We start from the raw sequence: 16,477 nt of genomic DNA on the forward strand, positions 1-16,477 counted from the left end.
TGGACTGCACCTTTGGCCAGAACCAATGTGCTGCAGAGTCGAGACGCTGGGAAAGAGTAGTGAAGAGCAAGCCAGCTAAGGCCAGGTTCCTATCCTGTGCTGTGTTCCACAGCAGAGCAGAGTATTGCTAAAGCGTGGTCACTGATTCCAGACTGTGGGTGCTTTTCCTGCCTTACCTTGGACCTGGATCGTGGCCTCAGGAAAACCCCACAATTCAGCTTCTATCCAGGGCACATGCCAGCAGACCCCTCACAGCAAAATCCTGCAGGCTTTGTAATGTCCCAGAGTCTGGTGGGAAAGGGTTGTTTTAGGAAGGGCTAAAGGATAAAATCTAGCTACAAGAGAATGATCATCCCCTGTCATCTAGTGCTGGGATTGGTCTTTAACCACTTGTGGCAAGTCTGTTAATAGATTTTGTCTCACAGCCCTGGGTGCACATAAAATCTGAAAGATGAATGCTTTTAACTCTACATGTCCAGTTCAGAGCCTTCAGAAAAAAGATTAACCAGGCTCCTCAGGTTCAGCACTCTCAGGTTGAGCGCTTCAACTGTTCAGCAAGCGCTAGAGCACCAGACATGTGAACACATTGCTGCTGGCACACATCAAGATGGGAAATACATTGTTAACAGTGTGCTGTGTGTCTCTTGAACCCTAAAGATTCTCCTAATGATTCAGCCCATAAATGACACTTAGGGAAATACATTTTAACAGTGTACTGTGTGTCTCTTAAACCCTGAAGTTTCTCGTGATGATTCAGCCCATAAATGACACTTTACATAGGAACAAGGGCTATTCTTGCAAGCTGTTTGCAAATGCTAACACTCCATCCAGAGAGGTGGTGGTGATGGGGGGTGTCTACCCAACAAGGCAGGTGGCCAGCTAAAAGCCACAGGGTAATTGCTAGAAGCCAGGAAAGAGGATCCAATTTGGTTCAGTGCCAACTGGCATAAGACCAAGAAATGGAGCAAAGCTTGGAGACAAGATAACATGACAGTGGGTGGGGGCTGGGGAGCATAGGAACAAAAGGCAACAGTGTGACATTTTCTGAATACATCTTATCTGTATGGTTTTAACTTGAGCTTCATGAATGTTTACTTATGACAACAGAATACTAAAATCATGCAAGGACAATGGTAAAAGCTCAAGGATGTCCACAGAGAGTGGATAACCAGCTAGATTGGGTTCTCCAGGGAGACTGGGAAAGGTTAAAGAACACCATAGTAATCTGTGACTCTGGAGAGCAGGTGTGGGGAAGAGCGCAGAATTCACAGGAAATGGAGGCCTTCTGCATCAGATCCCCCATTGGGTCCTCACCTGATAAACTCAGAAGAGCCTGGGTCAGAAGAGGAGGCAGCGGGTCAGTGCCTTCCCGTTCGGCCAATACAAGTGGCCTACCTTCCTGTTGGACATGCTCATCTGCCAGCATAGGCAGCAGCAAAGCCAGCTCAGGCCTATGGGAGGAGGAGACAAGCTCTCGGGTTAGATGTAGAAACACACAGCATGCTGCGCTGAGAGAGCACGTGACTGCCCCTTTGGAGGAATCCCTGTCTCAGTGCTTCACATCCCGGAGGATATAGCGATCCGCAAAGGCCAACTCGCAGACATGGCCTTTCTTTACATGTGTCTCAACGGCTAGAACTCCAGGATGTCCAAGAGAGGCTCTTTCTCCTCTGCCCTCCTTCCAAGTGTCAGCTCAACAACTGGGCCGAGCAGAATTGAGAGATGGATTAAGTCCCCTGGGCAGGATGGAGGTGAGCCCTAGGCCAGGACAGCAAAGAGTGAGGCATGGGTCAGCTGCTGAATGCAGTGGGTGGAGTTGTTGCCTGGGCTCGTGCCAAAATGCCAAGGACATGATGCCGGAAGCTGTGTAGATTGACAAGGGAGGGCCATCTTCAGATTACATTCCCTAGATCTGACTCCAGAAGGAAAGTGTAAGGAGAAGAATGCCTACAAGGCTGCAAGCAGAGCCTGCCATGAAAGCCCTAGCTGTGCAGAGAAAGTAGACTCACTCGAGAGCTCTGTCAGGACACTGGACATGGTAACTGTCTGGATGTGTTGCACAAAGGCAATGAGGGGTGAAAGTTGACTCATGCCCAGACTGTGTGCCAAGGTGATGGCAGTGAGAATGACTAATATGGGTCTGTCCGATGCGGAGCCTGCTTAAATAAGAAAGTCAGGAGGGAGGAGAAATCCTGGGTCAGGGGCATGTCCAGCAGGGCTTCAAAACTGGCTCTTCCCTGTGAGGCTTGACTGGCTGGTGCCTGGCCCAGGCTACAGCGCCTACTCTGCCTTGTTCTCCTCCTTCTCACAAGGGCGCAGTGTATCTTAACCCCGTCTCCAGCACAGGCACGAGCACGGTGCCCAGAACACACTAATGTCCTGTCCTTCCGCACACTGACAGTAAAGCAGCATTGGGTTGTGGTGCTTCCTATCTCACCAGACCCACAGCACTGATCTGAGAGGGGGAGGTTCCTGCTGGTCACTAGCTTTAGGATTTGGTGAGACTGAAGCCTCCACTACAGATCCTGAGACAGAAAACCGCTTGAGGAACTTTCCTTTCACATAGTAGAGATCTTTACCTGTGCTGCCTCTTGCGGACAGAACTCCAGGGCCTCAGCCCTGCCAGGCATGAGCTCCACCATCATCTCTCTCCTCTCAAGCCTATTCAGAACCCACTGTGTTAGCATCAGAAGCTAAGGTGAGCTAGGCTGACCGTCCTACCTGCATGTAAACGTTGAAGTCCATGGTGACCTTCAGTTCTGTCGGTCAGAGACGACTGTGGAAAGACCATTTGAAGGGCAATCTCATTTCTGCTTTGGATTGCACATGAAGCTCTAGGTGGCTCCTATCATCCAGCAGTCCTTCTGACAGTAACACCCTGACCTGTCCTTTGGGAGTTAAGACTCTGGGGATTTTTAATGTTCCCTAGAATACAGAACTGCAACAGTCAGGGTGGTACACTTTGACCTGCTTCCTGTGGGCTTACTCTTTACCTGCTCTTCATCACCTCAGAGGAGGTTGTCAGTCAATTACAGCAGCTGAAGATCCCACTGAGAGGGAGAGAGATTTCCAGAGCCTCTGGGGTCTGGCTCAGACCTTCTGATAGAACCCAGAGCCTGAATGTCCGTCATTTGACACTTGCGCCAAACCTCCTGACTGTGCAGGGCACAGGAGCAGGCACGATCTATGGAGAGATGTGGCATAGTTAATGGTGAAGGCAGCTAAGGAAGCCCGAAGACCCATCGTGGGTAAAGACCCTGATCCAAATTCTGCCCCTGGCTTTCTGGGCTCCAGCTTCTGTAGAAGCTTTTGTTGACACTGCCAAGAAGGGAATGGAAAAGGTCCCAACAAGAAATAAACCAGGAAGCTTGGGAGTGGAGCCAGGAGCGTCCAGGCTCGGGAGCCACACCGTGGCAGGACATGTGCTGAACTTTAGTTTATTCTCATCCCTGAGTAAGGATTAAAGTTACCGGCTTGCCCTCCTCACAGGTAAATAGTAGAGAAACCTTGTGCAAGTGCTCTCTGAGTATGCCAGTATGGGAAGCCATGTGCTAAAGTGTTACATACTTACTGTCACAGCCACAGAAAGTTCTGGCAGAGTAAACACAGGCATAAAGAGGAGAGGCAAAGGAACCAGGATGCTAAGTCAAAGGAAGGTAAAGCTAGAGAACTAGGCTGAGGGGCTGCACCTCCAAATCAACAAACAAGGCAATTCTGAGGGACAGAGATCTTGTCCTGACTGGCTTCCGAGGATGGAGAACAGCACACATGTGTGAGCCAAGGCTGACGCTCCAATCCCCCGAGCCGTCAGCAACTTCTTTACCAAGTCTTGGCACTGCCTCATGTCCACCAGGTTCTTCGCCTGCAAAAAACTTTGGAGATGTAGTCAATCCCTGGGTCCATCAAAGTACTCTGAACTAATGACACCATAGAGTTATCCTCTGACCTCTACATGCTCGGCATAGCATATAGGTCAAACACACAGACACACATACACGCACACACACACACACACGCACACACACGGCATACAGGCACACACAAAAGAGCTAGAGAGAGGGGGAGACAGAGACTGAGAAAAAGAGAGAGAAAAGGTGAATAAGCAAGGCAAGATGTAAATCAATAATTTGCAATGCTTGGCAAGGTCCTAGGCGCTCAGAGCCAGACCATCTGTCTAAAATAGGCTCAGTTTGTACACATCATACATACCTAGATAGAGCTGAAACGGAACGGCTCTGCTAAGCCCATGCTAGGAGTAGAAACATGGCTGGAAAGCCTGACCAGATGCTAACCTTTCATGGCAGGAGGGGTGTCACTCCTGGAAAATGGACGTGGCAGAGCTGGAAAGAGAAGAAAGGATAGACCTGAAGGCAGTGGATTCTGCTGGGAAATCTTGCGTCTAGGAAGCATCAGTGCAGGGCACAGTGGAGACATCCCAGTGATGAGCTGCTGGCTGAGTGCAGACAAAGTCAAGTGTATGGAGGAGAGGGGAAGCTGAAAGGGCAAAGGAAGCCTCTGTTCATGGGTGTGACAGTTTTCATTGCTGGGAGAGGTGGTGTCCACTGGAAGCAATGTGTGCTGCTTAATGTGAACTGTCAAGTGTGGGGCTAAGAGTGATGACCTGGGAGAGAGTCTTCACTGAGGAATCTTCTAGAAGTTCCTCTGTGAACATGTCCATAGAGGAGCGATTTGATTACCTAAACGGATACTGGAAAACCCATCTGTTTAGGGCAGTGCCATTCCCTAGGCTTGGATCCCAGACTGCATAACAGGGAGCTCATAGAGCACGAGCAAGCAAGCTTGCGTGTGTGCCTTTCTCTCCCTCCGTGACTGTGGATGTGATAGGTGCAGTCGCTTTGCATTTATCCCTTGACTTAGCTGTCATGATGGACTATAAAATGGAAGTGTAAGCGAAATCACAATGACAATGCCACGGGAACAGTGTGTTCAACATAATCACACTGACCCTAGGACAAGCCTTGAACGGCGGGGCAGATGTCTGGTCATTCTCTTAGTCACATGATACTATCAAGCTCTGGCTCCCAACACATGGCCTGGGGGACCTGGAGCACACTTCCTCACTCCCTCTGATCCTTTGATCTCCAAGCATAATCTCAGAATCTCCCTCACGGAGTTCTGCCAAGGACCAGAGGGACCTGTCAGCGCATGCCATGTGTCCCATGACAGCAAAGAGGAGCTGTCAGAGACCCTGAGCATCCCTCCACTAAGGACCTTCCACGGATTACCAATTACACTGAGAGGCAAGCCTGCGAGACCCTTGAGCTCTCATGCCACCATTTCTCTGAGAGAACATTAGTCGGCAGCAATCCTGGCTGAAGCATGGGTGAAGAGCAAGGAAAGAAGCCACCCTGTCTGGCTCCCCAGACTTCTCACATTTAAGGAACAAGTAGACCTGAGAAGTCAGGACTTCTGCCCAGATGGCCCTGCCCAGGCCCCGTCTTCAGACGAATTCTGGGTGTAGGTGTTGAGATAAACATCACTCTTGACAGTGGAAGGCCAGGGAAGGGAGAGGCCCACACCCCTGCTTACCACTGACCTCCACACTTCACATGATGATACAGATGAGGCTGTTTGACTTTAATGCTGGTGACCCTTTGTCCTGCAGACAGAAACCCATGGCCCGCCAGGTGTCCACAAGCAGCAGCACCTTGTGGGAAAGCACCAGCAGCTACAAGGGGAGCAAAAAGATGGAAAACCATGGGGTGAGCAGGACGGCGAGTCCCAGGTCCTTTGACCATGAGCCAGCCCATACCCTCCTGAGGACCTGACACTAGACTCCTGGGAGGAGATGCATGAACAGACGAAAGGATGAATCACACACCAAGAGAGCCACAGAGGACAATGTGCCCAGCAGAAGAAACAGTAGAGGGTTGCTCAGACGGCAGAACATCACAGGCCGTTCCCATGTTCCTGGCTAAGCAAGGCCCGCCCTAGACCCAGTCAGTGGCCATTCAGAAAAGACGAAGTAACAGAAGGTGGAAGCACAGAAAGCTGTGTCTTTCTCAGCTGATGAAGGATCAGGAGGTTTCAGGCGGTGAGAGAAGCAGAGCTGTTTATACCCAGGGGCCCTGCCTTCTGCTGGTCTCGGCATCAAGCACACCTAGGTACGCAATGCACTCCTTTGAGTGGGTTCCCTGGGTGACTGCACTAAGCACCCTTTATAGAAAATGAGGCTGGAACCCAGAAGTTAAGCAGAGTGATAAGCACCTTAACGAAATGGGGGTAGCTCTGCAAACCGACCAATGAGTGGGAGAGTGTTCAGGAGGAGGGGTTCTTACCCCAGGACATCCAAAGAATGAAGAGGAATAGGCCCTCAAGAAGGGACTGACAGGTCTCTGCATGAGAAATGCTAAACAGGGATCCTCCAAACTCCATCAGCACCTCAGGGGTCTACTAATTCCTAGCACTACTGATTATACTGAGTGACACAGAGGGTACCTTTCAAGGGGGCTGAGAGCAAAGCAAGGTGGGAATGCCTCATGGGACCTCCCTGTCTTTCTCACCTGGTCTTTCCTTTGGGTCTACACACTGTCCACTCTGAGATAAAAAGCTCCTGGTTTGAGGTTTGGAAGCTTATGTTTCCATATACTTGACCTAGATTATTAGCAGCAGCAGCAACAACAGTAGCAGCAGCACCAGCAGCAGCAGCAGCAGCAGCAGCACCAGCAGCACCAGCAGCACCAGCAGCAACAACAACTACAGCTGGAAATCAGAGAGTTCCAGAGCATGGGTCCCCACTGACACAGCAGGGCCCAGACTTTCCGGTCAGACTCTCCACAGCAGCATACTCTCACACAAACAGGGATGCACCTCAGTGCACAATGTTTTGATTGTGGCTTCAGCTGGGTTGTCCCAATCAGGGAAGCCTCATGACTCCTCTTGTTGAAGGTCAGATTATAGCTGGAGACCCCTACAAAGAAGACAGTGACAGTAGGTCAGAGCAAAAAGGATGGTGTGTTCATCAAACAGCCCCCATCCTGTGTCTTATTTTGGGAGTACAATGAAAAATCATGGAGAGGGACAGGGTTTCCACAAAGTGACGGAGTGTCTGGGTGGGACATGAAGCAGCATCGAGTGCTGAGGGACCGCCCAGGTTTCGGGGCTTCCTAGTGGCAGTTTGTACTGGAATCACCACTGCTCTGAAACTCCTACATACACATCGAAGAATGGTGGACCCCAGAGGAACATGACCTTGTCATTCTGGGATCCTACCATTGCCGCCCTCTTGGCTGGCTTCTCGCTCACACTTTCCCAGTGTCCTGTCCCCTCATCTGCTTTTCCCTTTCAACAGCACAACAGGATGGACAAAACAGGCCTTTGGTACTGAGAACAACGCCAGGGCCTGAGAGCCAAGACAAATGAAATACCATTTCACAAAAAGTTAAATTACAAATTGCCTTTATGTGTCCACAGACACTACACTATCACAGAGACACATCAGGTCCAGTCATTCAGGCTGGCAGCCTGTCACGTGGCTGCTGACATTTCCTCTGTCACTTCCTCCCAAGGTAACCCAGCAGTGATCTCAACACAGACACAATGTCTTCCAACTCCCTTACTACCTTGGACCTTCTCAGGGTCATTACCATTTTTGGCTGTTCTTACCACATCAGCTTGAAGGGCAGAATGTCCTTGTCAACAGGATAGTCTAATGGCGTGATGGATCCTTCAGTAGACGACAACACTGGAGCTCAGACTAAAGGGACCTGTGTACTCCCAACACTGTTCAAGTGCCTGGTGCCCTCACACAGGGCTCAAGATTCCTCTCAGTAGCCCCCCTTTGCCTTGGGCTCCCCTCTAGACAGCATGCCCTCTTTGTCCTCTCTGGCACTCCTCCTTTGTCTTCTGGCTCTAATGAGGACACTTCAAGCCCTAGTCTCCAGGCCCTGTCCACAGCACTGCACCTTCTCCCGCAATCAACTCCCTAGATCTTCTTGGTGGAGGGGTTGTTCAAGGAGCCTCAGACCTCCTTGTCCACCTCTGCCCTTGAGCGCTGGAAGCTCAACTAGATGGACCGGAGTTGGTCACAGTTGTGTGCGCTCTTCTCTCCTTCCTGTTGCAGAGTGCACAGAACACTAAACTAGGAGCCAGTCGTGGGCAGGCTGAGAATTGTCAGGCACTGAAGTGCTCAACGTTTCTGTAAAGACAAAGGCAGCGAGGAGGAGGAGGGCTCCTTAGCTTTCCTGCAGTAGAAGCTGTGGAACAGTGACAGCTGCCCTGTGGTGAACTGCAATAACCAGGGGTTGAGAGTCGAATGCTGTTAGGAGGTCGGCCTCGGGGTTCCTGATGATGTCACAGCTCCCCAGAACACCTGTCAGCTTATTCACTATTACTGCTGTGCTCTGGTTGTTTGGGAGTCCAGAGGGATTCTGTCAGGAAGGATTCTGGTACCTGCAGAGAGTGTGTTTCACAGTGGCTCAGGCCTTGCGAAATCTCTGGATCGGTGTGACCTTCACATGGTCAGGACATGTGCATGCTCTGGGCCTCCTCCCACACTCCCTGAATGAAGCAGCACATGCACGCTGTTTTTCTCATTCGGGCCCTGATGTCAAAGGAGGCAAGACTCCCTTTCTACCTGTGAGCCTACACACAGGGAGGGCTCCCTGAGTGCACCTCAGAGACTTACTGCTCTCCCACTGTGGACAGAAGCATCTGCCATCCAAAGCTGGTGGGTTCGTGCGACTTGCTGCTGCCTCTGAACCAGGAGTGTCCCTCAGCTCTCGCCCTGGGAGTCCACCTCCTTTAAGCACAGAGCTCCTGCTTGCCAGCATGACAACACGCCTCAAGCCTTGAGGAGCCGCCAGGAGGACTGCAGTGGTCCAAGGCTGTCTAAGCCCTCCCCAGTGTCTCTTCAAGGACAGCTTGGGGGACGCTTTGAGGCACCCATACCCTGTGCATCAGCAGTTTCTGGGCAGCTGAAGATGGGCCCCTCGGCCCATCCTGCTGCTGCCTCAGGGTCTCCCAGAGACTGCCCACCGCCTGAACTTGCCAGGGCAGAGAGGCCCAGATCGCCTTCCTAGCTGAGCCCTCGTGTCCAGGAACTGAGTTCTACTGTGACCATGGGAAGGAAATGTCTTCTGGGTGATAAGAATGAATGCAGGAAGGGGGCTAAGCAGGAGCAGCTTAAGTGTCCTGTAAGAATTCCTGTGACATTTGCCTTTGGCTGTGGATCTACAGATCTTCCTGTCAGCTCTTCTTGCCTGTTTGTCAGATGCCATGGAGGCACGCAGTGTGCCTGTGCTCTTGAGAATGGAAGTCCATCTGGAGAATGCAGGGGCACTGTGTGCCCCTCGCTCCAGAGTTGGATGGTATCCTGAGGACTGGCATGCAGAATACGCAAATAGGTGAACATCCAGACCTGCCCCCCCCCATCTCAGGTCTTGGTGTGCAGCCCTGACTGATGCCCCACACTGTGATGTCAGGAAACATGAACTGGACTGCAGGTGGACACTAGGGTCGTCCCTTTCAGCCTTGACTGCAGTCACTCTGCCAGGCAGTGGACCTTCATGTTAGACTTCTATCCTGACATGTGTTCCTATGAAGCTCCACATCATTCTCCACGTGTGCCTCAGGTAAGAGAATTTTACTCTCTGCCTCCAGTCCAGTCATGTCATGTTCAGGTGTGAGCCTGAGTAACAGCAGATAGACCTGTCCCTGCAGGCAGAGGTCATGGCCCTCAGGAGCCCCAGGCAACACTTCTGCAGACAACACCATCATCTGCAGAGGTGAAGCAGGAGGGTGAAGACATTGGATGAGAGCGGGAGTGCATACCTAGTACCATGACGCTGGCGTCCCCACACTTCCTCAGACTCACAGAGACTGGAGAGCGGCCTGGAGAACATGTACAACAATGTAGCGGACAACTCTGCTCTGGAGGGAAGGACCCTGGAGTGAGTGCAGAAACGGCAGTAACCTCATGTTCCTGACTGATCAAGGACTGCACTTGGGCCATTCAGGAAATCCAAAGCAGTTAAAGACAAAGCAAAGAACACTATTTAGATATTAATGAATGGCCACGTGCTCTAGGGCGCGGAGCACTTTGGAACCTAGTTGGCTCTTGTGCTTTGTCTTGTGCTGCCTGGAGGCTTTCAGGAATCCGGCCACTCCACGCTATGCGCTCTTGGCTTCACTGTGTTATCCCAGTAAGTTTCCTCAATTGCTACAAACCCAGAGGCACCATACAGCTTTGTAAGTGTCTGCATAGGGCACGGCACACTGGAGTCCCTCATTCCACATCAGGTCTGCAGAGGTCTCTAGTCTTTCTCAGAACCACTGCCCATTTAGTGCTGGAACAGATGAGAAGATGAGGGGAAGGAGAGATTGGAAGACACTTGGTGTTTGCCCCATGGCATCTGTCAGTTACCCTCACCTGCACTCTCATGACCTCTGCACACTTGTCCCTGAGATTCAAGACTCATGGTTAGTGGCTGACAGCTCATGTTTTCAAATACTTGTTTATCTGCAATCAGCACTGGCTCTGAAACACAGAGAGCTGTAAGTGAAGGAGGGTGGAGCCCCACAGCGGAAACAAGGCCTCTCGACTCTGCGATTCCATCATGATCCCCTGTTCACGGCTGGCCTCTTTTCTCTCCCACTGTTCTACTCCCTCACCTTCTGGCTTTCCAGTCATCAGCGCACAGGGAGTGCACACTTGAGGTCTTTTGCATGTATGCACTGTCGACACTGTCGGGGCCTGAGGGCTATTAATTCTAGGACAACATTTCATCACAAGTGAAATTAGCAAAAGTTTCCCCGTGGGGGTCCACAAACACTGCACTATCACAGGAAGACGCCATGTCTAGGCAGGCATTCATGCTGTCACATGTCACACGGATGGCGCCATGGCCCTCTGTCTCTTCCTTTCTTTCCTCCCAAGCTCTGCCCTGCTGTGGCCTTCACCCAAGGGTCTCTTGCAGTTCCCTGTACCACCATGTATCCTCTCAGGTCCTTTACCCTGTTCCACCATTTTCCTGTGGACTTACCCCTCCATTTTTGTCTTCCTGACTTTCCTGGACTCTGCCGGAGTGTGTTCTCCTTGGGGACATCGTGTTAAAGTTCCCGGGATCCGGCCAGGCACACAGCAGTAGTTTAGTGAACAGCTGCTCACTGTAACACACAGTCAGCCTAGAACATGGGATCAAACCACAAATCCAATTTTCAGACTACAAGACTTGTTCCATTCAGCTAAGAATGAAGGGGGCCTGTGAAAGGAAGAATTAATGCTGGAAATCTACTGGGAAGCCAAGACAGTCAGAGCTGGAGCTCATGTGCGGGGCCCAGCCCAGAAAGGAAAGAGCAAGCTGGGTGGCTAGTGAGTCTCCGCTGCCTTACTGTATCACTGGGGGAAACAAAACTTCCCCAAGATGAAGTGACATAGGTTACGTGCCTATTTGTACAAATAGGGGAGACAAATCAGGGGAGACGCACCTCCAGGCTCTTGAGATGTGGAGACCGAGGGCTGGAAAGCTGAAGAAGGCTCACATAGCAACTGCTATGCTGGGAAAGGCAAGCTCCCAGGCTACAGGAGCCTTGGAGTGGCACTCACACGTTTTGTGGTCTTCTCAGACTCAGGGAGGGAGCTGTGCTGCGCACCTTGCTCTCCCCACACCCCACTTGCCACATGAAAGCAGTGCACCCCTGCTGACCGGTCTGCATGGTGCCAGCACTCTGCCTGTCTTGTTCCCTGAAAACCTCAGTGTGTGGGCTTTCAGTGGGGTACAGAGTCACCACATTCCCACATTTGGACGGAAGCCCCGGCTGTCCAAACTGGAATACTCCTGGGACTTGGTGCTGGATCAGATCCTGCAGGCACCTCGAGCTCTCATATGCAACTCCTATAAAGGCCACCTCCTCTGACCTCTGAGCCGCCTGCTGTCAGCCCTATTTTAAGATGCCCCAAGCTCACAGGGCTGACTTTCAAAAGGACAGCGAGTTCATAGGCTGACTGAGCTTCAGGGTGAGACCTAAGGGAGCCTGGTTAGAGTGAGAAGCCACTGCAGGCGCATCCTAGGCTTCCACAGGTATGCGATGACCAATACCTGTCACTCAGGATGTCCTGTGGCCCGCACAGGAGCTGCCCAAGACAGCATATGTGCTGTCCCAGGTAACAGGGCAGGGCAGGCGGTACAGGGACCCTTCCCAGCTGTGCTGCTATGTGCTCTGGAGCAGACAAGAGCTCTGCTGGCCTCACAAGGTGGACATTTCTCATTGTTGATAGAAGACAGGATGGTAGGAGAAAGACAAGAGGGCTAGGTGTCAGCATCCCAGGAAAATCAGTTTGTGGATTTTGGCCTTGAGCCTGGGGACAGTAAGATGATGCTGCCAGCTGCTCTGCTCTTCATAGAAGATGGCTGAAAAGACCAGCATGGTGTGGTATGCCCAGGCTCCGGGAGGCCGCTGTGAAGACTCCTTTAGCCTGGGCATGCAGGTACTCAGGAACCAGGTGTGCAGCTGGGCCTCCCCATGTTGGCCTCCCCATGGCTCAGTGCGCTCGGCCTGTCCAGTTGAACTGTAGGGAGACACTGAGGTGGCCTCTCTGTGCTTTGACCTAGGTCACTCTGCCAGGCAGTAGGTCCCCAAGCAGAGTCTTCCCATGTAAACATGTCCTAGGACAACAGCTCCACAGCCCCCTTCCCCCTGGCTGTGCTCACGGTCTCTTGCTGTCTACTGCTAGTTGGGTTGCATCAGGTATCAGCTAAGTGTGCTCCTGCAGCGTTTCTTCCTGAGGCGCTGTGCTCGGGAGAGGGTTTACCCTGGGGGATGGTGTGCAAGTGCACGTGACCCTGCCCTGGGCCACAAGGTTGAACCTTTCTGATGTTTCCATGCCAAGACACAAAGACAGACAGAGAAAGGGAAATGCAAAGCACAGAGGGACCCCTCATACCTGCTTGCCTAGTCACTGGACTCTGCCTCAGGCCTTCTCCAGGGGAGCCACTTTATTGCTGAACGTAGGCCAGGGTAGTTTTGGGGGGAGTCAGGTGGGACAACAGAGTTTTGACAGGCAAGCCCTGATTCTCTTGCCCAGTCTTTTGAAATACCCAATGTCCTGAGGAGGAGGTACTCTGTCTGTGGCGGAGTCTCGCCCTGGTGGCAGGGGCGGTTCCTCTTTTAACACACTGCAACATACACATGGCGCAGTCACAGCTCGGCATGGGGGAACATAGGTACAAGCGGGGCTGTTGTTCCGGGAGAAGCATAGATTAACGGCAGGCAGGGAGGCGCTTCTGACCAGCTTCTTCCCTAGCAGTGTCCTGGCAACAGGCTGGTGCTGGGCTGAGGGTTTGGCATGGAGGAGGCCAAAGGTGGGGGCACTGGTGATACGCTTTAGGGGAAGACTAGAGACAGACGCATATGCTGGGGTGGAGGGTGGTGTGGGTCCAGGGTCCACAGGGTTGGCTTCGGTGGTGCTGCCAAGCTCAAGCCCCTTTCGTTCCTTCTCCTTTAAGATGAGATACAATGCCATAATCTCATCATATTTATTCTTTCCTAGTGATTCAAAGATGGAATTGCGATTAAACCCAAATTCACAGAGCATGTCCACAATCTTGGGATCTGGGTACATCTCCTTGGGGACATTTATTTCGTATTTTTTAACCCATGGGTGTTTCTCAAGATCTTCAACGGACGGCCTCCTCTCTGGCATAACGTTAAGCATTTGGAAAATGAGGTTTTCAAGTGATGAGGAAAAATGATCAGGAATATTATATAGTCCTGTGATGATCTTCGCCTCTGTCTCCTTTATGGTTTGTTCTTTGAAGGGAAGGTTGCCAGTTGTTATATAATATAGAAGCACACCAAGACTCCATACGTCTGCCTTCTTCCCGTCATAGGGCTGTCCCTGCACCAACTCAGGAGCACTAAAGGCCTTGGTCCCACAACATCTTGTCAATTTAGTGCCAGATCTAGTTTTTGTTGAAAGGCCAAAATCAATCACTTTTACATTGCCCTCCCCATCGAGCAGGATGTTTTGGGGCTTTAAGTCACGATGAACAATATCTAAGTTGTGACAGTATTTGATGGCTGCCAGTATCTGCCCGAATACTTTCTTAGCCTCCCCCTCCTGCATTCTACCATTATCTTTCACTATCCGGAATAAGTTTCCTCCGGGTGCAAACTCAGTCACATAGTGGACTTCCCTTTCAGAAATGATGACCTGGTACAGGCGAATGATATATGGATGTTCTAGCATCTCCAGTATCACCTTCTCAGTGAAGATCCACCGCAGGTTCTTCTTGGTTTTCTCCACAGTCTTTATGGCCACCAGGGTACCCGTAAGCCGATGGTAGCCCAGCCTCACACAGCCAAAGGCACCCTGGCCAATGGGCAACACTACCTGATAATGCCTTTTTAAGATTTTTTCATTCGTCATGGTGAAGAGGATCCTTGGTTAGGAACAAGAACTGTTAATAACTAGCCAGCTGTGAAGGAGTCCCACAGGTCACCACAAACAGCTCCCTGGTCTGTAGGGACAAAAGCACAGCACAGCACAGCACAGCCTGATATGCAGGACACTCCTCCATCCCTCACAGTGGCTCATTGTGAGGTCAGAGACTGGACCAACCATAGCAGCCTATAGCCCCATAGTGACTGTCTCCACTTTGGGCCACAGGCAGCTTTTCCCTTCTTATGAAACTGAGACTAGCCTCTCTGCCTGCCTCTGCTTGTGTGGATCAAGCAGACAGCCTCTGCTGCTTCAGCAATCCCAGCCTTCCAGTGCTTCAAGTGGCCTAAGTCACGGGATGCTGAGTACATCAAGCCTTTTGTGGTTTTTCAAGCATGAGGTGCATTGTGAACCAGTGTCCTGCAGAGATAGGGGTTAAGTCATGAGGGGGCTTTCCTTAAGCGGTATTTACAGTCTTCTGTTCTCAGGATCAGGAGGAACAAAGGCAGATAGATCCACAGCACAAGGAGCTCTGGGCCTCTACCTCCTCAGACTGTGGTCATGGAGTGAGAATGTGGAGAACAAGGCGAGGATGCTGAATAAGAGCAGTGGTGCATTAACAACAGGCCAGGCAAGCTTTCTCTACTATGGTGTTTGCCTCACATGAGAAGTTGTGGCACTTTAGTAGGCAATGAACAGATAAGAAGCATAGTTTGGCTTGGTTGTCATAAATATCGTGGTTGGAGGAGGGGAGGGAAAAAGAATAAGCACTTCTGTCCTATGGCTATTCTGAAGTTGAGTAACCTGGATTTTCTTCCTAATGTTGGAGTGGGAGAGCCATGAGCATAAAGGGTGTAAGGCGGAAGGAGGGAGGATGGGAGAGGGAAAGGAGAGGGGGGGAGGGACAAGGAAAGGAAGGGAAATAGAGAAACAGATGTGGTTGGGTGAGATTTCTTGTATTCAGAGCACTTATCTCTTAGTGTATAATTTATAGCTAATAAAATTGTTTTTACCAAAAAGTGGTTCTGTTGTATGATAAGTGATAAGCATTAGAGTACTGAGCCCTCTGTACACAATCTGAAGAAGCCCCCATCTCCAGCCCTCATGCAGACTTTGAAACTGGTACCTGTACTAAAGCTCCTAATCCTGGGTTCAGATAAGGGACCTCTTTCTCTTGGATGGCTCCTATTTCAGCAAAGGATTAAAGGGTCAGGACTGCTAAAAATTATGGAGACAATGAAGACAGGAGCAGGTTGGTCTCTCTCCACTCAAGGAGGGGATCAGCACCTGCCAGGCCCAGTGCTTAGGTGACCAGTGATCTGCCATAAAAAGAAAGGTAATATTACTTTTCACTTGAGATTTGGAATCAAGGAACTTGAGAAGGAATTCTCCTTGGTGGTGGGAACTGAAACTAAAAGGGAGCAGGTGCTGAAGAGGCCATTCAAGTCCAAGGTTTGGGAAAACAAAAATGTAACACAAAGTCAAGATGTGGCTCTTTGTTTCCTTCCCTCAGATGAGAGCTCACTGCATGGACTTGCACTGCCCTCAAATCCAGGCTAGCTTGCAGTTCCCACGGGCAAGGAGTCCTCATCTGCCAGCAGCCTATATTTCTGCTTTTCCAGACAGCAACATCTTCACCTCTATGGGGGCTCTCTCTAGGAAATCTCCTTTTTCATCTTGCTAGTTCTGTTGTACTGGTGAGCTTGACCTCAGCAGACCTCTATGGGCTTCAGTTAAATCCCTGCTTTTCTTCTTGGAAAATCAATGTTATTCCTTAATACCTCAACCCTTTTCTGATGGAGATTAAGCTCAGGGCTTCTTCTGGGAAGGGCTGTATGCCCAGTCAGCACCTGTATGCTAATATAGCACTGGTGAAAGATTAAAGAAGACGATAAAAACAATTTGTAGGCAGGACAGTATGTCTCTAATTCCAGTACTCAGTGGGCAGAGGCAGGTGGATCACTGTGAGTTAGGCCAGGCTGGTCTACAGATCTACAGGACAGCCAGAGATATAGAAGAGACCAGGTGTCAAAAAACAAAACAAGCGAGCAAAAACTCAACCCATATAGCGCTTAA

At 50.8% G+C, this 16,477-nt stretch overlaps 1 protein-coding gene across 1 annotated transcript; it reads right to left on the bottom strand.

Annotated features, from left to right (window-relative positions):
• Positions 1-1,395: 1,395 nt before the first annotated feature.
• Positions 1,396-14,389, bottom strand: LOC129668963 (putative sperm motility kinase W; the record flags this gene model as incomplete). Its single annotated transcript, XM_055597004.1, has 3 exons — positions 13,189-14,389; positions 3,097-3,184; positions 1,396-1,451 (listed from the first exon to the last, which is right to left on the bottom strand). Coding segments are annotated over exons 1-3 (1,345 nt in total), but the record flags the coding sequence as incomplete, so codon positions are not given.
• Between the last annotated feature and the right edge of the window lie 2,088 nt (positions 14,390-16,477).

Source organism: Psammomys obesus, unplaced genomic scaffold (genome assembly GCF_907164565.1).
Source record: "Psammomys obesus unplaced genomic scaffold, mPsaObe1.curated_primary_1811, whole genome shotgun sequence".
Lineage (NCBI taxonomy): Eukaryota > Metazoa > Chordata > Mammalia > Rodentia > Muridae > Psammomys > Psammomys obesus.